Raw genomic sequence first — 23,384 nt, forward strand, 5'->3', positions numbered from 1 at the left:
TATGCTAGATGGAATGAAGGAAGGTCAAACAGAGGAGACTACTGAACACGCATTGGAGTTGTTTAGTCCTAGCCGCATGATTTCATTAAAAATGATCCGGTTCTGCATGTGATTTTCAATTTTTTCAAAAATTCTTAGAAACCCATGAAAGAAATCCATACAAATCCACAAAAATCGTAATGAAAATCTATGTAAATCTGCCAAATCCATATAGGATTACAAAGTCTATTAAAATCCTCTGAAATCTGTCACTTAAAAAAAGTCTATTAAAATTCTCTGAAATTCAGATTAACTACACCCCCTTAATTTAATCCAATAGACATATGGTTTTGGTTTTGGGTAAATTTTAGAGACATGGTCTTTGAAGTAAGACATAAAACTAGAAAAATTTGATCCCAGAAATACATTACAGAGTGAGTCACATACAAATGTGTATCAAAATGTGAGTTAAAAGGGTGGCCTTGGATCCTAACCATATATATATGTATTTGTATTATATGTCCTGTTGTTTTAATTTTATTTATTTAATTTGATGATGATAAATAAAGAGAGAAGTGTGAAAAGCTGAAAAGTATGCGTGAATTAGCCAAGTTAGAGATTTTGATTATCTAATTGTTTTCTATGAAAACAGAAACGCCCATGAACGTAAATTAGAAACATTTATGCTCATTTGGTAATGTTTTACAAGACTGGTTTTTGAAACACTATTTCACAAAATGAAAACAATAAGTGTATGTTAAGTGAAATAATACAATTGAAAGTGTCGCATGAGAGCGGATCATTGAGATTATACAATAGCAACTCCATCTTCCTCTCTGTCTCACACATGATTTTTTTTAATCCAATGATTCAATCTGATCATCAGAGTTATTGAAATTGACCAAATTGGGTCGGATTAATTGGTTTGGGTAGATTATTGGATGTTACTTTTTTAAATGAATCGGACTACATAATCGATTAGTATGTAAATCAAGTTAAAATTTAGAAAAGAAATAAAAAATAAAAAAAAATCCCTAGCGCACATTAGAAGCCACAGATCTAGCCCAGAACTTGATTTGTGCCTTTATATCTTCAGTAGACCTAGTTGCACCCAAATTTGGAGGTGGCGGGGCTGCGCAGCTTTGCGCCAACCACACCTCGGAAAGATAAGGCCTCCTAACATGTATCAAGTTCAAATCTTCACTCCTCTTCTTTTCCTGCAGACCGGGAAGTATGTTCACCACATTAGGGCTCAACTCTTTCGTGTCAAATGTGAACCCCAAGTCCTTGAACCCTTGCAGTTCTTCAATTTCAAGATCACTTAGGCTCTTTCTCGTCGTCAGTTGATTAGGGCACCGTAGTCTCATTTCCTTAATCCCATCTGTACTACTCATGTTGCTTTCCCCTACTGTGTTTTTGGGGGGTTTATATCTTGGAATGGTAGAACATTGTGTCATGAGCCCCTGCAATAATCAAGCGTAACAACATTGTAAGATAACAACAATAAGTTAATTAAACCGTCGTTAAATATTGAGTTGTTAATGTCGCTCCACAAAAGTCATCTGCATCCCTTAATATCAATTTAATGCATAAGCAAGCAAACCTGAGGAGTGCATGGTGACTTTTTTGAATCTATTAATTCATAATTTTAATTAACGTATATTTCTAAACTAAAAACGTGATGATAATAGCTAGCTAGTACCTTGTGTTTTTGCGGAACACTTTCCAGGTTTCTCTCTTCTCTTCCTCACATGGTGGCAAGGAAGGTGTCCTGAGCAAATTGTGACGCACCGGTTGCCCATTTACTCTACTTCTTCTGATATCACTTTCTCTATCCTGAACTCCTGTCCTCCTCCCAATACAAACCGACGGTTGGGTTGGTGTCTGCAGCATTTTCTGATGCGACGTTTCCCTTGTCAATTTGCTCACACTACTCTTACCACCACTTTGCTTCACTTGAACAGTCTCCTGCCTCCCTATATGAAGAGGCAACGACGGTGTCCGAACCAAATTTGGACCGGCAAATCCATTGCCTTCTGTGGCCTTATTCGCCTTCACTGACATTCCTTGACCAAAACCTGATGAGTTGCTATGAGGATCAGAAAAACATCTTAGCATCTTCTGTTTCCTGTTGAGCAAGTTATCAAAATACCAACACTCTTCCAAGAGATCATTGGCTTCTTCCACATTGTCTTCTTTCCTACTTGCAGATTGCTCATTTGGGTCATCACCAATTGGCTCCATGGCTCCACACAAAAGGAGTTGCTCTCAGATTTCAACCAGTAAAAGACACCCATAATATGGCCTTTAAATTAAGCTGTAAAATAGGTTTTTTTTCTTTCTTTCTTTTTTTAAAGAACTATATTAAATTATGAGCAAATACGGCTAACCGGGGGCTGATCACTAGGGATGCCATGTGGGGGAATGGAACCATGTGCTTTTAGGACAATTTTTGGAATAAAAGCATATTTTAATGTGGATACATAAGCATTTGGACAAGAGGGTCCATGATGTGCAAAAGGGACCTATTGGTGGCGAAGTCACGGTGCAATTCATTCTTTTGAGTATCGGGAAAAACTCAAAAAAGTATTTCAGCTTTTTCTTGGCTGTCATTGTGTGATTCATGAGCGTAAAAAATCAAACTCAAGATGAATCGAGTAAATTGGTTCTTTGAAATTTGTCCCAACTACTGAGCTACATCGTGATAATTCATAATGTGCACTAAGTGGAGATAGAGATAAGAATTCAAATCAGGGAATGTGGCATTTAAGGTCATACAACAACTAAGAAATATGGAGAAGGGTGATAGGGCCATGCCAGCACACTCGTGGTGAACTTTTGTTTATAGAGAATGCGCATAATTTTTCTCCCTATAATATATATATATATATATATATATATATGACAGCTAAGGTACTAGGTGTTAAATAAATGCAAAATAAACATTTCTCCTCCGACAACACAATATGGAAGTTGGCAGTTTTAGAAAGAACACGAACTTGTGTTGCTGAAATAGAGAGATTGATAAATGCATACTTGAACTTAGTTAAGTTGCTTGGGACAATGTGTTTCTTCTTCTACATTCGAGTTTGAATTCTAAAAATTCTACCATACTAATTTATGTCATATACACCGAGTAGTAAAGAATCCAACAATCTAAAATTCCGATGCATTGCCATGCCCTAGTACATAGTACGTATAAATTCTCAAGAATAAATCAAATTCATAATTGCAAAGCCAAGAAAAATAACGGATGGTAACTGCAATATGGTACAAACAACTTTCGCGGTGCAACCGTGCAAGTGGGCATGCAGAGATCAAATTTTTTATTCAAAACTAGTCATGCATCTGAAAGCTGATCAATTACTGAGGAGCTAGCTTGATTATTCTTACAAATTAAAATTAGAGAGTCGCGACGTTGATACTAAGATTAACAACCAATTCTTTCTCTTTTGTTCGAATATAGAAAATTGAGGATAGCCAAAGGTCCGTTCAACAGATTGGCAACAAACGAAAAGGGAGTCCTACTCCTTATCCTGCACAGATAGAATGCAGCTGATGCCGCTTCCACTACCACATTGCCAGCACACACAAGGGTAGCTACCCTAAGAGAATCAACTTCGCGTTGGATTTGATGAAGGCATTGTAACACAAAAATTTCCAACCCACAACAAGAAAACCGTCCTGACTAGATTTTTCTCCAAAACCTTCGTACTGGAAGAGAACAACCAGATCCAAACCGCATTCACATACCCCAACAAAAAGAACCAAAAACAAAAACAATTGATAAGAGATGGGGCTAAGGGGCATCTAAATCACCCTCACTTTGGTTAAGCCCCCGCAGCCATAGACAGAGCTACTATGGGCCTAGGGGGCGGATGCCCCCACTCTTTTGTGTGTATGTGTGAAAAAAATGTACAGATTTGCTTCCCATGACCAGCCCTAATTAAACTATAATTAAAAAAAAATAGGTAGACAATTAAAATAATTCTACCGTTTTGCATCTACAATGCCTCACGTGATGATAATTAAATTAATAATTAACTTACTTGCTTTGACATCAGCACTAACTCTTTCAGTCGCTACTGTCACCATTGAAAGAGCATTTTCAGCCATGAAAGCTTTGAAGAATCGATTGACAACGTCTTCAAAATATGAAAACACGTCGAGAGATATTATAATAGGTTGTATGAAAATTTTTATATATTAATATATGTATCTTTTTTTCCAGTAAATTCTTGAGCCTTTTATTTGTGACTTTGAGGATGCTCCCATTCATGCAAATCTCTGGCTTTGTCCTTGGCCGCATCATGCTTGTCCCCGAAATTCCAGCATATGCCGGTCAGGTGAGGGGTAGGTTGGCTGCGAAGATGGCTGTCAGGCGAGAGTCAGAAATAAGTTAACTCACCTGCAAAGATGGCTGGTAGGTTGGCTTCGGACATCAATTAAATCCCATTGAAGAGGACCACCGGCGATCCTGTAGAGAAGTACTTGGTTAGGCAAGTATTATCCTCGTTGTTTCTAACAGTCTTTAATTACCAAAATCAAAAAGAAAATATCAATCATGTTCTGTGTATGTATATATAATATATTAGCTAGTAACATTACATAATGTAACTCATTTATAGATTTAGTCAAGTTGACTAAAGCAGTGTGCTTCATCCTCTGCTCACAAAAGTTTGAATTCCCTTCGCCGTAGTTGAGATGAATTTAGTATTGTATCGAGTTCAAATCAGATGTGTTCACTACCAGCATGGTTTGATGAATACGGATTATTCATGTGTCGAGTCCGCTACCAACAAATTAAGGGTAAAAAAGGGCGGGGCACTATACTCCAAAGAAATCACGCCAAAAAACACTCAGAAAGACATGGGTTTCATGTGTGCAGGCATAAAATGTTAAAAACAAGGGGCAGGGGCTCACGAGATTGAGCATTCATCAAACCCAGCATCCTCCATTATAAATAAAACGAGAGATTGAGAATCGATGATAGTGGAGAACACACACAAAAATGGAGCAACCCCATCGTGAGTTGATGAGCTCTAGTTCTCACATAGCCATGTTCCCATGGTTTGCAATGGGACACATGACTCCATTCCTCCACCTCTCTAACGAACTGGCCGCTAGAGGCCATAAAATCACTTTCTTGTTGCCCAAGAAAGCTCAAATTCAGCTCCAACATCTCAATCTCCACCCACACCTCATCACCTTCCATCCAGTCACCGTCCCTCACATTGAAGGCCTCCCGGACAAGACTGAGTTTGTCTCCGAAATCCCGCTATCTTTGAGCCATTTTCTCACCCTTGCCATAGACCGCACCCGTGACCAAATACAGGATTTTCTGAAAACAAGTGTTGCTGACTGTAAAGTCGACATGATTTTCTTTGACAGTGCCCATTGGATACCAGAGATCGCAAGAGGGCTCGGCATTAAATCCATTTTCTATGGTGTCATTTGCGCGGCGGCATACGCACTTTCTCTAGTTCCGATATGTAATTACGTGACCAAAGATGCATGCATGGCGCCCATGACAATGACAGAAGAACAACAACATAAACCACCTCCTGGGTACCCATCGTCAACTGTGGTATTGACGCGTAGCCATGAAGTTAGGTCCTTGATGACATCAAGATCGTGTGGGGTTGGGATTAGAGTTAACCAGAGGCTTATCACAGGATTCAGAGCCATCAAAGAATGTGACGCCTTCTGCCTTAGAACGTGCAGAGAGTTCGAAGGCGACTTTTGCGATTACTTGGAAGCACAGTTTCAAAAGCCGGTGCTGTTAACTGGACCCGTATTGAGCCTGGAAAAAGGACCAACGTTATTAGAAGACAGGTGGGCTGATTGGTTTGCGGGGTTTGAAGCCGGGTCGGTGGTATTTTGTACATTTGGGAGCCAGTGGGCATTCGAAAAAGACCAATTCCAAGAGCTTGTGTTAGGGTTTGAGCTAACTGGGTTGCCATTTTTGGTAGCTGTGAAACCGCCATTGGGTTGTGTGACAATTGAAGAGGCATTGCCCGAGAGGTTTGAAGAGAGGGTTAGAGGGAGAGGGGTGGTGTTTGGGGGCTGGGTGCAACAGCCTTTGATCTTGAGCCACCCAGCAGTTGGATGCTTTGTGCACCACTGTGGGTATGGGACAATGTGGGAGTCTTTGATGAGTGAGAATCAGATTGTGCTGGTCCCACAATTGGTGGACCAGATCTTGGGAGCCAAGTTGCTGGCCAAAGAGCTCAAGGTTGCAGTGGAGGTAGAGAGAGAAGAAGATGGGTGGTTTTCAAGGGAGAGTTTGAGCAAAGCTGTTAAAAGTGTGATGGATAAAGGGAGTGAGGTGGGTGTTATGGTGAAGAAGAACCATGCAAAGTGTAGGGAAATAATATCGGAGCCAGGGTTTATGAGTGGCTACGTTGATAGGTTTGTTGACAATCTGAAAGAGCACGTTTAATTATATCTTCGATGTCTTGCTGACGTCTTTGATATATGACAATTGAAGTTTATTTCAATAATAATACTGGGTACTAAAGGACGAGTAGGAATTCGAACTAAAAACTTTTCATCACCAATTCTCAAAACTCGTGCTTATGATCTAAATCATTCGTATTATTAAACATTCTGTAAAGATACCTTTGCAAAAAATCAATTAAAACTAAGTCCATTTACTTAATCAACTATACTTGTTATGATAAACTAGCATCATACGTGCTAACAAAATGCAAGTGTCCCTAACCATCAAAATCTTATTTCCACTCGACTCACCTCAGCCAAACTTACAGCCCAAAAGGCATTTCCAGCTCAACAAATCTTTGCTTCAGTTAGCATGCAAAAGCCTAGTTCATACAACACCAAATGCTAAAATTTGAATTGATTCACAATAAACACCCTCCATACAAAAGGAAAGGCAAGATACAAAATATAGTTCAAAGAAACTGAAGCAACCGTGTAATTTTCGACTCCAAACTAACGACGAGTGTCAACCGGAAGACCGTGGCATGAGTAGCTTCAGCACGTCTCTTCACACATGTTCACGTCACCACTATAGAATTCTACCCAAGGCTAAAAGAAGTGATACAAAGCGGATAAGAAATGTATACAGCTCAAAATAAACATCTGAAAATCGATCCATCTTAGGATTTAACAGATGTGCTTGTCTGGTTTCCAACTTTGATGGCTGAATCCATCTAAAACACAATGCTGGATTTACAAAATAGAAAAACGTTGTGAACGCTGCAGTTTAGACAACTTCAACCTGACAAGTCCTAGAGCCCCTTTCAAGCATTAATTCTTTGTACAACTCATCATTGTCAACAGTCATCTTAGTCAAAACTTTACCGCTGTTTAACAAACACTTTGCCACTTTCTTCACATGCGGATATCCCTCGAGTCCCCTTATAGTGATAGTCTTGAGGTGTCCTGTCACACAAATAGGCACAGAGTCTGGTGTACTCCATAGATCCTCTTTTGAGTACCTTTCAAGCTCCTCATGATCCTCAATGCATTCCTCATCCTGAAAAGTACGAATGATAAGAATACTAGAGAGCATCAAGTTGTTATGACTTAGCATGAGCGTAAATACATCTTACTTCTTCATATTCAATGACAAGAGATGCCAAATTATTTGATTTCTTGAGCAACTGTGTTAGCAAATCCCAATGATAGCAATCGAAAACAAGCAACTTCAATTCGGTCAAATGATTGAAAGTAGGCAGACAACCCTGTTTCACGAAATATCAAAAAATTGATCAAACACATCCTCACCGTGCAGACAATAAACATATCCTCATCATGCAGATAAATCACTCCTTCAATTTACTAATGCATATGCTGTTTCAAAGAATAAGTTGTCAAAACGTAATACAGGTTTCAGTTACAAACACTACTTTGTGTTATAAACACTACTTTGTGGTACAAAGAAAGCATGATGTACAGAGTAAAAGGAATGGAAAAACGCGGCATGCCAGGGATGTGTATTTGCCTCATGTAATTAAGGAGAGAAAGCAAATGTCTGCACGCAAACTTTTCCTTCTTAACCCAAAAGCAAAATACTATTTGATTTCTTCAATCTGTCCAACTTTGAAAGGATATAAAAGATGGGTTTACATGCATGCCTGACTGCTCCAGTCTTCCTCTTTATAAATGAAGGGAAAACATATCTTCCCTTCTTCTCTTAAAGAACCCCCGCCCTCCTTCCTATTTTCCTCTCAACCAAAAAAAGTGTACAAGAAACGAGTTGAGGAATATACTTACCGCCACAAAATGAGCTGAAATAGACAGATATTTAACATTGGCAAATGTCTTCAGAAGCGCAGTTGCTCGTTCAAAGAAGTGACGCTGGAGTTTCCCAAGATGGCAATAGAAATCGACACTGCCTTTGACTGGGGATTTTAGATTCACAAATGAATAATTTGACAAAAAGTCCTGCTTAATGTCAAGCTGTTCAAGCTCTGGAGCATTAATAGAAATGTAGTACTTTGGATTATTATCATCATAGAGATCAGTTAAGAAGGTCATTTTTAATCTCTTCAGTTTAGGAGCAGAGACCTTAAAATTCCAAAGCCTACAATCTGTGACACATGCAAATAGAGATAAATCTTCAAGTACAGGGCAGCACGAAAAAATCTTTTCCATTGAGTCGGCTTCAGGATTATCAACTCTGATATCAAGGACCTTGAGGCTTGGGAAACAGCCTGATGTAGGAGGAGCATAGGTAATAAAATCTGACTTCACCTTCAAAACCTCCAGTGTTTTGCACATGAATACACGTCGAGGAAACTCCAAAGGCGGGTCCTCTTGATAATCATCACGATGTGCTTGAACACAAAGATCAAGTTCAACGACATTACGCCTAATGGCAGCGCGAATCCAACCATCAATACGAGGGGCATCCTCAACACGACAGTAGCAATGAAGACGGAATTTTTTAACAACTGAATTGCCACGAAAGTAGAGTACACGATCAACAGATGTCATAAAATCGACATGGTCAGACACATGTTCGTCTTCCCATGTGATACCATCAGGGAGGGACACAGAATCTCTCCATACGATAGGTAAAGTTTCAAATTCGCAGTCTAGATTGGGGACAGAAGCCCAAATGCTCTCCCATCCTTTAGACAGAACGCAGGTCCTCACAACATCTTTTGCTGGAAGAAGGGAGAGTATGCCATAAAGAAGTTCCTTTGGCAATTTACTAATCCTATCTGCAACCATGGCTTGAAGCTTTGAACCCGTTTTTATTACCCTGTAAATTTCAAAAAGAAGTGAAATTTTACTTTCTATCTATCTATCTACCCATGAAATCCATCTTTCGAATTGAAAAAAAAAAAAAAACCCATGAAGAAAATAATCAACGCAACAAACCCTAGGAACTGCATTCAATCTTGAATTTTCTATTGATGATATCTCAGTTTTCTCGGTAACCAAACAGATGATAACGAAGTGAAAAGAAAGGATTGCGAAGAAGAGAAGTACCTTGAATGTTCTGAAATGGAGAAATTGAGAAGCTCAATTGCATCAAGAACGACTGCGTTTCGACCTTTGCTGCTGTAACTCGCTCTCTTTGAAAAACCTTCTTGCTTCGCTCTGCTCGCTGTTTGGGTTTTTCAGGAGGGGGGAAAGAAAAGATATACCAGTTTTGTATTTGTCTAATTGCCCAATAGTCCCCGTACTTTACCAGAATTTTCAGTTTTGCTCTTGCCGTTTTGTTTGTTTCACTTTCGTCTTTGTGTTTTCATCCTGTTTAGCAAAGTTAGTTAATCCTTGATCCCTCAACAACATACTTTTTTCTCTCTCTTAAAAAATGACCTGGCTTCGTTATAACAGTTCATTCTTTTTGAAGACCGGAAAGACTCATAATGATATTTCAACCTCAACAACATACTTGGTTAGACCAATTTTATTTCGATTCCTTAGGTAATGCCTTAACCCTAATTTTACAATTTTCTTTGGAGTAAATATTGATAGTTGAGTATGAAAAGATTTCAGACTACGAAAACTTGTCGAGGACAATATGCATTGAAATGTTATACGACAATGCTGTGAATTTTGTGTTTTAGATGAGTTAATTCTATTTTTCTCTAATACTAAAGTTATTTAAGGTTGAACCTCCATGAATATGGACAACTCTATTCTTAAAATGCTAAGGGTATCATATTTTTGTACCACAATTGTAAGTCTATAAGTGATATGTACATGTCATTTTAATTAATGAGTTTATTTCATTGAATGGTGGGTTATGCATCATCATGTGATAAGCTAATACGGTACAAAAATGCTAACATTACTTTTTATTACACCCCCTCAAGTTTACGAAAGTCACCATATATATATATATATATATATATAGATAGATAGATAGATAGATAGATGAACTAAAGAACTTTATGAGATCCTCAAGAGAATGGATAAACAAACATCCTTTTTAGCCTCATACATACCCTTGTTCAATCATGCATGTTGTTTCTTTTAAATCATTCAATCTTATGGTCAAAAATAAGGAGATTTGTGAGAAACTAAAAATGATGCGTAAAAACATCTCTCAAGCCCAACATCTGGTGTATCAGGTGTGTCCAATACCAGCATGAGTTCCATGAGTGCATATCATTTTTCATGTGTGGAAACCACCACCAACAAATTAAGGATAAAAAGGAGAGGGACTAAACTCCAAAGAGGTCACACCAAAAAACACTCGGAATTCCAGAAAGGCATGTGTTTCATGTGTGTAGACATCAATGTTCAAAATAAAAGGGCAGGCCTCACGAGAGAGTGAGAATCGTTGATAGAGGAGAGCACACAAAAATGGAGTTGGTGAGATCTAATTTTCACATAGCCATGTTCCCATGGTTTGCAATGGGACACTTGACTCCGTTCCTCCACCTCTCTAACGAGCTGGCTGCCAGAGGCCATAGAATCACTTTCTTGTTGCCCAAGAAAGCCCAAACGAAGCTTCAACATCTCAATCACCACCCACACCTCATCACCTTCCATTCAATCACCGTTCCTCACGTCGAAGGCCTCCCAAAGAGCACTGAGACGGCCTCCGAAATCCCTCTATCTTCGATCCATTTTCTCACCATTGCCATGGACCGCACCCGCGACCAAATACATGCTTTCCTAAAAGCAAGTGCTGCTGATCCAAAACATATAATCGACATGATCGTCTTTGACCTTGCCCATTGGATACCGGATATCGCAAGAGGGCTTGGTATTAAATCCATGTATTATGGTGTCATTTGCGCGGCTGTATACGCAGCTGCTCTTGTCCCAGCACCAGAATGTAATAGTGTGCCCATGACAGTGACCGAGGAACGACAGCGGAGGAACCCACCTCCTCCGTACCCATCATCAACCGTGGTAATGACGCGGGACTATGAAGTCCGGTCCTTGATAGCCATTAGGGAGCCGTGTGGAGAGGGGGTCACATTTTACCAAAGGGTGATCACATCCACCAAAGAATGCGACGCGTTCTGCCTTCGAACGTGCAGAGAACTGGAAGGTGATTTTTGCGATTACTTGGAAGCGAAGTATCAAAAGTCTGTGCTTTTAACTGGCCCTGTATTAGGCCTAAACAAAATCCCCCAACAATTAGAAGACAGGTGGGCTGAGTGGTTTGCTGGGTTTGAGGCTGGGTCTCTGGTATTTTGTGCAGTTGGAAGCCAGTGGATCTTTGAAAAGGACCAATTCCAAGAGGTTTTGCTAGGGTTTGAGCTAACTGGGTTGCCATTTTTGGTAGCTCTGAAACCGCCATTGGGTTGTGAGACGATCGAAGAGGCACTGCCCGATGGGTTTGAAGAGAGGGTTAGAGGGAGAGGGGTGGTGTTTGGGGGCTGGGTGCAGCAGCCATTGATCTTGAGCCACCCAGCAGTAGGGTGCTTTGTGCACCACTGTGGGTTTGGGTCGATGTGGGAGTCTCTGTTGAGTAAGAAGCAGATTGTGTTGGTGCCACAATGGCCGGACCAGATCTTGGGAACCAAGTTAATGGCTAAAGAGCTCAAGGTTGCAGTGGAGGTGGAGAGGGAAGAAAGTGGGTGGATTTCGAAAGAGAGCTTGAAGGAAGCCATTAAAAGTGTGATGGATACGGAGAGTGAGGTGGGTGTTATGGTGAAGAGGAACCATGAAAAGTGGAGGGAAATAGTATCGGAGGCAGGGTTTATGAGTGGCTATGTTGATAGATTTGTTCAGAATCTCAAACAGATTGTTTAATGTTGTTTGTAGATTAACTTCTCCATCTGGATTATGTCGACTTTTACTGTCTTTGACATCTTGATGATTTTAACGTACAGTTGAAGTTTATCCAACGACTAATCGTTACCTGTTAATAGATGAGAGTGGCATTATTGCCCTGGTGGTTAAGGCATTCCTCTCCAACTCATTGACTCTCGGGTTCAAACCTGTTCCCCTCCCGTTAATGTAGTTTAGAGTACGACTATCGCTTGGATTAAAATCAAATCACTCATTAAAATCAAAGAAAAGTTTCCATACACGTGTTTCCCCCTATCATTTTCGTATTCCAAAAACTTGTCTCAAGGGTTAGTAACAAAACCATATCATGCACAAGTCCAACTGAACTACTTGCGTATGTAAAAACGAATGAAACAATAGTGTCCAAATCTGCTAACTACATATGGCGATTGGCTCCTCAGGAAGAGCGAAAACTCCACAAGTATACTTTGCAGAAAATAGTTCAGACCACCAAGCCGATAACTACTAATTTCATTTTCAAAGACTCGAGAAAATTTGCACGTCTAAATTCCGCGACGGCACAAAACTTTGCCAGGGGTATAGCAAGCAAACCCAAGCTGTGAAACGATCAAATCAATGAAAAGGCTGCTCGGCCATTAGTATCAACTCTATAAGAGAACAGAGGCACAGGGTCTCGAATTTACAGTGGAAAGAAACATCCTTCTCAGGATCCATATGAATCAGTACACCATCTCTGAAAATAAATTTTGGATCAAACCTGTGATGAGTAGTCGGGGAAGCTTTTGCCGTAGTTGCTGTGTCCTCAATGATGGTGTGGCATTTACATTCCACTGGCAAAAGACTCTTAGTTCCTGAATTTTTGCAGTGACATGTAACTGCTTCCGGCCATTTGAACTTCTCACTATTTCTGTCTCTCATTTTATTATCCGGTGAGTTGCTGAAACCTCCAGAACCGACAATTCTTCTAATGGCTGAAAGAAGATCAACAGACGCTGATGCAACGATATCATGAGCATCCTCTATAGTCCATTGGCTCTTATTTGATCCCCATTTGTGAATAAGAATTTTATGTGTCAAACTGTGGAGGGTATCTAGGCATGTAGGGCAACAACGATACAAGCATAGAACCCCAGACTTGGTAGGGAGAAATGTTTTGTTCGAGGTGTCAACGCCTACAATATGCTCATTGGCATCACACTTACCATTATTAAGTATAATACCAGCCTCCATTGAGGACAAACCGTTAACCTCGTTGCAGATGGCCCTAGAGCTTGAGAGCTTAATGCTTCCAAATTCACCGGAAGTAGAACCATCCTCAGAAATGACAACAGATTCAGTGCAGTCAAATCCATTTGAATGTTTCAAGGATCCAGAATCTCCACTCACTTCGACATGGTTTCTGTCATTTTTTGATTCATGCGGCTTGGGGCTTGTCCCATTCTGATCATTCAAACTTTCATTGGAACCAAGAAGAGATTTATCCAGGGTAGAATCCATTACGACGATTTTCTGTCCAGACAAATCTGAAATTGCAAGTCTACCCTCAGAATCAGGATGGCCCAACTCACCATCTTTGTTTAAGTCAACAAAACCGACTTTTTCAGTATCAAACCCTTGAGGGACACTTTCCGGCGCTTCAAGCTTGTCAGAGCATTTGCTAGTATTATTTGGCTTGGGTTCCTCAGTTTGAACTTGTCCATCCACATGGTGATCATCTGGAGGTCTCACATCGTCATCTTTTGGAGGTCTCACATCAGTTAGCTTAGCATTTTCCATTTTCATTGGAGCATCCAACTCTAAACTGAAAATGGATCAATCATTATTAGATAACCCAGGCAAACAAAAAAATATAAACAAATCTACAAGGACACTAATTGCAATAGAAGCATTTTACCTATGGAGCGTGTATGCCCAGCTATTAACCACGTCTTCCAGATAGGCCACTTGCGACAAAAGGCGAACATATTGATATCTATCTTTCCCAGCCTGAATCTTTGAATTGACCTCAGCAACTAGAAGCTCAAGAACCTTCCGTATCTCAAGGGAGACTTCCCTGAGTGACATATAGACACCTCTATATGCCGATAAACCAACAGCAACAAGGCCTCTAACTAGACCAAATTTTTCTTTGCTTTTAGTATTGCTGGAGCTACAAGCAACAGCTACCTTTTCAATTGAGTTATTAGGTCGAACTATACAAGGATTGAATGGCCAGCCCTTCCAAGGTCCACTTATGTCTGCAGAGGGACCTTCTTTGAGTTTTGAAGTAAACCAACAAAGCTCAGCAAAATGAGGATATTGCAGAATTTGATAGCCAAATGAAGAAATTGCAAGAAGCAAGTTTGACTTCCCCTTCACACTTCTATTGTCAGGCGGTAGATGAACTTTAAGAAGAGATTCATCAGGACCCTGTGTTACACTGTTGTTGACATCAGCTGATCCATGAACTGTACTGTGATTAACCATCTCTGATTGATGCTCCCGAGGATCACAAGTTCCATACTCCTGGTATGAAGTTGTATGGATGTGGGACTTTTGATGAATTAACAGAACAACCTGTTGAACTATATCCCTTAATAACTCTTCTGTGGATAGATTGATCACCAAATCATGGTTGAAATCTTCATCGATCCGCACAGAAAATCGGGGAACTGTATTCTTCATAGGAATTGACTGATTGCAATCTGATATGTCACTCTTGAAGAACTGTCTTATTCTTACTGGAAGTACTGAATATGGAACTTCCGATGTAGCCTGTCAAAAAAAAAGTAAAAAGCATTACAAGCTAATTTTGACATTTATTATAATTATTTAAAATAAAACAGAGATCATGAAGCATTTAGTTTGTACTAATTCAAATGGACCCCAGTTCTTGTTGTAGGCTTAAAAACTAGCAAAAAATTTCACAGTAGTTAAATTTTATTAAGGTTGGTTGAAATCTTCCGCTCTGTTTATCATGTCTCTTCACATAAGGTTTCTTTCACTTCCAACAAAGATGAAATTCAATGCCGACCTTTTAAGCAAGACTTTCCACTGGCCATCATTAGAAGAGGACTTAAACCAAGTCATTTATAGACAATGGAAATAAATGACTATGACCGACATGCAATATAGCCATAAGAGTGGAAACTATATATTTTTCAGGCACAAGAGATCAAAAGAATTAAGACTATTAGAATTAATAGGCCTTTGCCAATGAAAAAATGGTCAAGCTAATACAGTAATACTACATACTCCAACACAGCTAAATCTGTAGAAATATTTGATAAAAGAGGGAAATAAAAACCAAAAGAAAGAAAAAACTGCCTACCAGAATCATCAAGGATGAGGAGACGCAAATAGACTCCACCTGCTCAACAAATAAGTTCCAGGCATGTGAAGCGCTCTGAGAAACACCTGTGCACTCTCCCATTTCTATTGATTTGCATTGCTGTGAATTGGGCCCACTCCCCTCTTCAACAGCTTGACCATGTACAGGATATGATTTTTCATTTTCAGTAAGTAGATGGTCTGATAAGTCGGAATCACTTTCCTCTGTCATTGGAAGAAGTGTCTCCACAGCCCACAAATCAATTCGTGGCATGAAAACTATAGATGACCCAACACTAGCACATTTCACTGCAAGAGAAAATAAAACTTACTCTTCAATATTCAAAATCGAATTGTAAACTTCAACTGAATCTATAGTTCTCTCTCATGCAGTATAACCACATCATTTTTTAGTTTTTTCTATGGCAATTACCTATACTCTAATTTGCAAATTGAAATATTCCATCAAAGTAATGATCTTATGATACCACTCCTATTCCACGAGCTTAAGCTTAGGACAAAGAGTACCTACTACCAAGTATCAAAGAAATTAATGGAAGTGTTGAAAAGACTTTCTAGGAAAATGAAAAAGAAATATAGGATCAACTGAAGTTCAAACCAAGAGTACTTAAAGCAGGGTAATTAAATACAGTAAGAGAATTTCACCTTGGTAAAGAGAACTCGCAGTAGCACAACTATTGAGCTTAAAGCATGATAACACAAAATGTTACAGCATGCAGCTCAAAGTCTTTATCCTACTAGCAAGCAAGCAACAAATTCAAAATAATAGAGAGGAACATACTTAATATTTGTGTTATGCCTTGCACCATATCTCCATGCCCTTCTTGTAAAACTGTAGCCAAATCAACCTTCTGAACTTGTACATTTCCAACAAAAAAATGAAGAAGGCAAGAAGCAAGATGCCTTTGCCCAGCTCTGGGATTTCCAGCAATCAATATCCGGAATCCTGATTTGTTTGTTGAGGCAACGGATATATTCCGCAACAAACTCAGGCGTGTGCCACCATGGTGTTTAACAGAAGGCTGAAACTTCAAACTGTGGTCATCATCATGATCGTCATTAAAAGCATCAGAATCACCACAAGTATCATATCCCAGTAAAATGCCAGTGCGCAAAAGCTTTCTCTCTATGTCCTTTGCAACATCTGCTTCCTGAAGTAAGACTGGTATATGGGACCACCAACGATCACTGGGCATCTTCTTCTTATTCAAAGCAGAAACCATCACACTTTCAATCATTCTTGCAGATTTTCTGAGAGGAGCCGGCAACCAGAGGCGTTCATCAAGATAAAGGGAAACAAGCATAGTAGATAATGGTTGTAGCAGACATGGGATAAGATGGGTAGGAAGAGGAGAGCACACTACATCATTAGCAGCTACTCCTGCTTCTCTACGAGAGCAGGGAGGCGGAGAACATGAGAGAGCTTCCAACCAGTCCCTGTCCTCCACTGCAAAGGCAGGAAGAGAGAGGCGCTTGTGGTCAGAAGCATTCTTTCCAGCGGTAGACAAAACTTCTTGCAAAGGGAAATTTCTCTTCAAAGAAATGATAGCCGCTTGAGTACATAGTGCCTGCAGATCTGCACCAGCAAATCCAGCAGTTCTGCTTGCAACCAACTTGAGGATGGATCCAGCAACTGGTTTTGGCCACTTTTGAGTGTGAAGTGAAAGAATGGCAGCTCGGTCCTCCACTGATGGCAGCGGAAAATAGATTTCCCTATCAAATCGTCCAGGCCGCCTCAATGCTGGATCAACAGCATCAGGACGATTTGTAGCGCCTATAACTACAACTGAACCTCGAGATTTCAAACCATCCATTAAAGCAAGCAGTGTTGACACAACTGAACTATGTGTCTGATCTTGCTGCCTCGTTCGAGAAGGTGCCAACCCATCTATCTCATCAAAGAATATTACAGAAGGCTGACATTTCTCAGCAACCTGAAACAAGAGTCTTAGCTGGCGCTCTGAATCACCTACATATTTCCCTAGACAATCTGCACCTTTGCGAGCAAAATATGCTATCCGTTTATCACCACGTGCACAAGCACCTATTAATGCCCGGACAACAAGAGTTTTACCTGTTCCAGGATACCCATGCAAAAGAACACCTCTAGGAGGTGTGAGACCAAGACTATCAAAGAACTCTGGATATAAAAGAGGCAACATGACAACTTCCTTCATGCACCCAATGACATCTTGAAGGCCTGCAACAGATTCCCAACCCTGAAATAGTTTTCCACTCTCTGAGTCGGAGCCTCCAATGTAAACGGGTGCAATTCTCACCAAATCCCGATGAAGCCTCTTACTTTCACGTTTCAAAAACTCTTCATCCTCACCACAATTCTCTAACCATTTTTCTTCTGCCTCAATATCCTTCCGCAAAGCATCATTTGAAAGTTTTCTCGTTTCCATCTTCATCTTCTTAGCCTTTAATTTCTTTATACGGGCTAAATATTGATCACCAAGAGGTTGGAAGAGATTCCGATGATCAGTACAGGCAATAAGAAATTTGCGGTGATCAAATACACAACCATAAGCTCGTGCACAAGGCTGCAGATTACGGAATGACATCAGCCTTAAAATATATATGAATGAGCATACATATTATGTTTGTGGGTGGGTGGGTGGGTAGGTGTGTTGTCTACTTGTCTGTTTACCATAAGCTGGTATAGCAAACAAATTCATATTATAAACTGATAAGCATACGGCAAATAAAATAACCAACCAAGTGGTAAGTTCTTGGACACCGATCAACGCGGCACCCAATTGTAGCTCCTGCCCTTCCACAGCGGGTGCATTTTAATGCTCTCCCTCTGCATAGTGCAGCCCTCACATTTTTTAAGCATCCTAAACCAGCAAAATAAACCTGCAAACACAAATCACATGCATAGAACATCAGAGTTGACCGAGATACCTTAACACAAAATGGAAAATACAGTTCTTAACTTCACCAATGGATCTACCAAGCAGTTAAAGTTTAAACCATATAAGTAAACAATTGCATGCACATACAACAGTCGCTGATGATCAAACAATAAAGGTTTTTGCTTACTTCCTAATTACGTGTTTCACCACAGGTCGAGACAGATGGTAAAATGTAGATACCTAATAATCTGATAAAAACACAGCATCAGTGAATATTCATGCAAAGGAAACATTCTTCTAGATCAGCAAGGTCAGATAGCTAACAAATCCAGATTGACCAACCATTATTTTAAACAAAATAAGTAAAGAGCAAGCTACTGTAAAAAGGTACAACTAAAAAAACTTAATAGAGTGGGGAAAAAACTTTAACTGTAATTTCACGAAGGTAATTGGGTTCATCAACTAATCCCTCAGATTTGAGAAGATAAACTGAGGGTCGGTATTTTAGAACTTCAAAATAACGTTTAATTAAGGACAATCCAATCTGTAAAGAAGTTACAGAAGAAGCAAATGAGAGGACAGTAAGGAGACACATGATGAGACTTTTACACAAAGCCTACAGTAACACACGGAAACAGAAAGCATTTTAGTTCAAACCCATTTCACCAATCTAATAATTATGACTAACACTTCTTTATTGGAAGACTCTTGCATTTATATACATATCATGACAATAAGGTCCAACACATTATGATAAATACCATGTCTTAAAGAACTTTATATGTTGATCTGGTAGAGTACTTTCCTAGTGCAATAGGCATGTCGCATGCCAGAATACCAAAATTTGACATCATCGTCATGAAAGAGTAAGGTATATATATGCTTGTAATAAGTATCAAATGCAATGGTATTGTTATAATTAAAGCATCCAAGAATACATAAGATTCAAATGTAAGAAAAGCTCCAAGAAGGAGCCAACGCGTAAAAAAAGCCTTGATCTGTACAGGACCAACTTCAAAGTTTATCCTTTCACGATACTACAGGGCCAACTTTTCGGTGGAAGGAGAAGTAAAAAGTTTACAAACAAAAAAATGGTCTTGAACTTTTGAAAGGAGATTTATCTTGAATAACTCATTACCAACCTGGTTGCCAACCACTACTGATAACAAACAGCACCAACATGTTCATAAAGATTAAGATATTAAATGTAAAATACAGATAGTAGTATGGTACTATGATGTAAAGTACAAAACGTTTAAAAGTTAGTCAAGAAACCCCACCTCTGGACTCCACACAGCACAGTTTTGATGGACCCATATTCCGGCAATACCGTAACGATCATTTACAGGACCCAACAGACGTCCAAGCCAACCAGGTTCATCACCAAAACCATCCCATAGGTTATAGTTAAGTTCCTCAGAGGCTGAAGAGCCACAGTATGCCTCATTCTCGCTCTCACCCGTATCAAGAACTAATCTTTTTGGAGGTTTACCATCAGTCCCTCCCCCACACAAACCACACCTTCTGCCCTCCTTAATGTGTAGCTTGCCAAGTGTATCACTTTTCCTATGCTTAAACTTATCCACCTTCGCATTATTCATTTCTATTGCAAGCTCTTCATCAGGCTTGGACGAATCAGAATCCTTCCCTTCATGACACCCTGCTACTTCCACTTCATTTCTTGAAACTCCAACAGCTTCTGACACCCTAGCATCCCCTTGATTTTCTCCTTCCTTCACACACTCTAATTGTTTCACATGCTTACCATTACTTTCTTCTTGAATCACGCACTCAGATTGCTCCACCTGTTCATCAGCATGTTCCGTTGGCTCCACATTGTCCATAGCTTCCAAATGCTCATCAGCATGTTCCATCGTCTCCACATTGTCCATAGTTGCCACAAGCTCATTAGCATGTTCCATCGTATCCACATTGTCCACAGTTGCAACAAGGTCATCAGCACGTTCCATCACCTCTGCATTGTCCATTGTTGCCGCATGCTCATTAACAATGCACGCTTCCTCTAATTTTGAATTCTCCCCTGCCTCAGTTATCATTGTGGAATCATCGTCCACTATTTCCATTTCCTTGCCACCATCCATTTCGCTATCCAATTGCATAGCAACATCTTCATTCTTAATTATCACCTCTGCTTCCTCCTCCACAAGTTCATCTTTATTCGCGGGCAACTCCTCTCTCTGTTCATGGTCTGAACTATTTGTTGCTCTAATCCTCCCTGGTCCCTTTGATTTGACAACTCTATGCCTCCCACTTTCAAATTCCCCATTCTTATCATTCGATCGAGTCCCCACCATCTGCTCTTCCCTTCGGCATTCACTCACCTCTTCATAAAGCTTCCGTTTCCCTTTTACCCCAAAACCCACATTTCTACCCCTTGATCTCAATCTCGATCTCCAACTTCCCGGCGTTTCCAAATCCTCCTCCTTCACACTCATCACAGCACCCACCACTACATTCTTATCAACCTTCTGCCGCTTCTTCGGCGGTGAAGGCGAGACATCAAGCAAAATCGGGGCACGGCGAGCCCTCCCGCTCCGACGCAGCTCCACCTCACCACTCCCCGATCTCCCCGGCCCGGGTCCCACCCCACCATTATGGTTCCTCTTATACTCCTGCTCACATATAGCATCAAGCCTCTTGTGCTTCTTCCTAAGCCTAGGTCCGGACCGATTCGACACCGTACTTTGCTTCGACGAGAGTCGCATGGCAAGAAGCACACGAAAATCCTATACAAAACTCTACAAAAACCGTGCCTATGTATATATCTGCGATTATATGCACAAAAATCTGAAGCTTTGGGCAAATGGGTATCGATTAATCGCTTTGTTCTTCCAATTAGGTGCCCGATTCAGCTGGATTTATAAAAGAGAAGCTGTATTGAAGCAGAACAGAGGCCTAAGGGACTCACCCGGACATCTCTGAGTCGATCGGTTTTCTCCATGGACGATGAACAAAAAGAAATTCGAGAAAGGAACAGAAACCCTAGAAATCAATTTGGGGAAGCATGCTGAATCCCCCTTCAGCTGGTGAGAATTTTGGGGGTGTTTCCGGAAGATTGGGTCTTCTGGGTTCGGGACTCTGCGTCCTTATGAAGGTCTCTCTTTTCTTTCTCTTCCTCTGAAATCTTCTCTGTTTGCTGTTTAGTTATAGAGAGAGACTTAGGGCGAAAGAGAGAGCGCGCATGGAACAGAGCTCCTCACTGATTTTTATTTTTTTTCGGTTTCTTTCCCACGCGCACCCAACATGCGTGTAAACAAGTTTTGCGATAATCGACATCTCTTCTTCTGTTCTGTTGAAGAAATACGATATTAGAATTGGAAACAAACTCCAAACTTGTGACTTTTAGCGTACAAATAAATGTTTTTAATCATTTAAGTTATAAATTTCTTACAAAATTAAATCAAGAGAACAAATATGTAATTTTTTGTGTGTACTAAGGCTTTTTTTTTTTTTTTTTTTTGTTCGAGTTAAAAGATTCGGACAAAATTTAAACAATATTACACTCGTGTATTTAATTTTATTTTTGTACGTATTATTCATGTTGATTAATGAACATTATATTTATTTTCTAAAAAGAATCAAAAGATCAAATGATTTATGAGAATACATAAACAATACCAAAAAAAAAAATTATGCAAAAATACAAGTTGTTAATCATTTCAAATTCCCATACAAAATTTTCAATCTTTAATCCAAAAGAGCAAATGCCATTTCTGCTTTTGATACAAGAGCAAACAGTTTTTTCAGGTCATATGATTTCAAATTAGTGGGAATTGGAATTGAGATTTGGTATTTTAGGTGAAGGATTTGGATTTGGTTTGGTTCATAGGAGGTTGAGCACACGCGCGTTGGGAAAGAGTAGGGGGTGTGCAACTTATTAGTGTAATTTGCTCATTTTTGCTCTAGTGTATTTGTGATGCATGTTGTTGCCGCCAAATGTGTTGGATTCTAATTTTCGATGTAGCAGAGAGAGATGGGGTGGGAGTGTTTGGCTTTTGGCATATGTCACAACTCACAAGGGGATTCAAAGAAGCACCAACGGCTCTTTTTTAAGTGCCAAAAATGTAGTGTGCATGATGCTTTATTAGTTTGGTATTGTTGTGCTTTGAAAAAAAAAATGTTTTTGTTATGCTGGGAGAATAATCTCATTTTTACTACTTCACGTTTTCAACTTTTTTTCATCCAAAACTGTAAAAATAAGTTGTTTTTAAGTGTTTACGAAACATCATTTTCAGCTCAGCTTTTTTTTATATCCACTTTTTATAAAAGTACCTCAGTATCAAACCAGTACATAGGATGGTGTTAATTCACAGACTCCCCTCTATTTGCGACTAGCGAATCAAATGAATTAAAAATGATCAAAGAACATAAATTATCAGATGATGTATGAAAGGTAAAAGGGGTGTGGCACCGCCTATTATATATTTCGCCAATAAAACCAAGTAAAGAAGAAATTAAAATCAATTACAATCCTCAAGCAAGGGATCAGTAATATAGTGAGGAGATTTCTCAATCTGAATCCTTTATTTAAAAGTAATAATATCCTAACGGATAGGGTGTTGAGTTTCTATGTGCGACTTGCATTTGAAACTCCCCCTCCCCTTTATTATTGTAATAGTTTCAAACCTTCTCCATCCCCTTAATAATAATAAACTTCAAAAAAAAAAAAAAGACAATAAAAAATGGGAAGTGATTTTCACACTTCTGTTTAATCTTGACCGTCAATTCGTTTGACCTATTCAATCCGATTTGTGAGAAGATAAAAAAAATGTGTGAAAATCACTTCCCTACAAAAATAACTGGTCACTGGGTGAGTATGAGCAAAGAATTCATACTCAAGATTACCAAGAGGAATATATGATTTACTCATGCTGTATTTATGGTCAAACGATGTCGTTTATAGATTTGAGATTTAGCCCCATGGGAAACTAGAAAATAAGAAAAGATTTAGGAATTAGCATTTAGGGTTTAGGTTATATCTAGAGAAGTAATTTCTGC

General features: G+C 39.6%; 6 protein-coding genes across 6 annotated transcripts in view; 2 read left to right on the forward strand and 4 right to left on the reverse strand.

Annotated features, from left to right (window-relative positions):
• The window catches only part of LOC137741411 (probable aminotransferase TAT2), a 104,442-nt gene that overhangs the window by 29,187 nt on the left and 51,871 nt on the right, over positions 1-23,384 (reverse strand). The window lies entirely within an intron of this gene.
• Positions 1,014-2,223, reverse strand: LOC137741931 (uncharacterized). Its single transcript, XM_068481629.1, has 2 exons — positions 1,771-2,223; positions 1,014-1,442 (listed from the first exon to the last, which is right to left on the reverse strand). Exons 1-2 carry the CDS (start codon positions 2,221-2,223, stop codon positions 1,014-1,016), a joined length of 882 nt encoding a protein of 293 aa, XP_068337730.1.
• LOC137741484 (UDP-glycosyltransferase 79B9-like) lies at positions 5,015-6,421 on the forward strand. The gene has a single exon (XM_068481190.1). It carries the CDS (start codon positions 5,015-5,017, stop codon positions 6,419-6,421), a length of 1,407 nt encoding a protein of 468 aa, XP_068337291.1.
• Positions 6,947-9,206, reverse strand: LOC137743806 (F-box/LRR-repeat protein At4g14103-like). Its single transcript, XM_068483743.1, has 3 exons — positions 8,221-9,206; positions 7,557-7,688; positions 6,947-7,480 (listed from the first exon to the last, which is right to left on the reverse strand). Exons 1-3 carry the CDS (start codon positions 9,181-9,183, stop codon positions 7,208-7,210), a joined length of 1,368 nt encoding a protein of 455 aa, XP_068339844.1. The 5' UTR covers positions 9,184-9,206; the 3' UTR covers positions 6,947-7,207.
• LOC137741932 (UDP-glycosyltransferase 79B3-like) lies at positions 10,771-12,174 on the forward strand. Its single transcript, XM_068481630.1, has one exon. The coding sequence runs from the start codon at positions 10,771-10,773 to the stop codon at positions 12,172-12,174; it is 1,404 nt and encodes a 467-aa protein (XP_068337731.1).
• LOC137742520 (uncharacterized) lies at positions 12,464-21,530 on the reverse strand. The gene is made up of 6 exons (XM_068482408.1): positions 19,646-21,530; positions 18,226-18,366; positions 16,286-18,050; positions 15,485-15,792; positions 14,069-14,928; positions 12,464-13,975 (listed from the first exon to the last, which is right to left on the reverse strand). Exons 1-6 carry the CDS (start codon positions 21,089-21,091, stop codon positions 12,787-12,789), a joined length of 5,709 nt encoding a protein of 1,902 aa, XP_068338509.1. The 5' UTR covers positions 21,092-21,530; the 3' UTR covers positions 12,464-12,786.

This window comes from Pyrus communis, chromosome 8 (genome assembly GCF_963583255.1).
Source record: "Pyrus communis chromosome 8, drPyrComm1.1, whole genome shotgun sequence".
NCBI lineage: Eukaryota > Viridiplantae > Streptophyta > Magnoliopsida > Rosales > Rosaceae > Pyrus > Pyrus communis.

What these genes read in the sequence shown, in the direction of transcription:
- LOC137743806 (XM_068483743.1), bottom strand. Translation starts at nt 9,183, where the DNA reads ATGGTTGCAGATAGGATTAGTAAATTGCCAAAGGAACTTCTTTATGGC. An exon ending in TTTCAGCTCATTTTGTGGCG is followed by an intron (nt 7,689 to 8,220) that starts GTAAGTATATTC and finishes TTCGTGAAACAG; the next exon opens with GGTTGTCTGCCTACTTTCAA. An exon ending in TTGTCATTGAATATGAAGAA is followed by an intron (nt 7,481 to 7,556) that starts GTAAGATGTATT and finishes CGTACTTTTCAG; the next exon opens with GATGAGGAATGCATTGAGGA.
- LOC137741484 (XM_068481190.1), top strand. Translation starts at nt 5,015, where the DNA reads ATGAGCTCTAGTTCTCACATAGCCATGTTCCCATGGTTTGCAATGGGA.
- LOC137742520 (XM_068482408.1), bottom strand. Translation starts at nt 21,091, where the DNA reads ATGCGACTCTCGTCGAAGCAAAGTACGGTGTCGAATCGGTCCGGACCT. An exon ending in AGGCATAACACAAATATTAA is followed by an intron (nt 15,793 to 16,285) that starts GTATGTTCCTCT and finishes TTTCTCTTGCAG; the next exon opens with TGAAATGTGCTAGTGTTGGG. An exon ending in CCTCATCCTTGATGATTCTG is followed by an intron (nt 14,929 to 15,484) that starts GTAGGCAGTTTT and finishes TTTTTTTGACAG; the next exon opens with GCTACATCGGAAGTTCCATA.
- LOC137741932 (XM_068481630.1), top strand. Translation starts at nt 10,771, where the DNA reads ATGGAGTTGGTGAGATCTAATTTTCACATAGCCATGTTCCCATGGTTT.
- LOC137741931 (XM_068481629.1), bottom strand. Translation starts at nt 2,223, where the DNA reads ATGGAGCCAATTGGTGATGACCCAAATGAGCAATCTGCAAGTAGGAAA. An exon ending in GTAGAGTAAATGGGCAACCG is followed by an intron (nt 1,443 to 1,770) that starts GTGCGTCACAAT and finishes TGATTATTGCAG; the next exon opens with GGGCTCATGACACAATGTTC.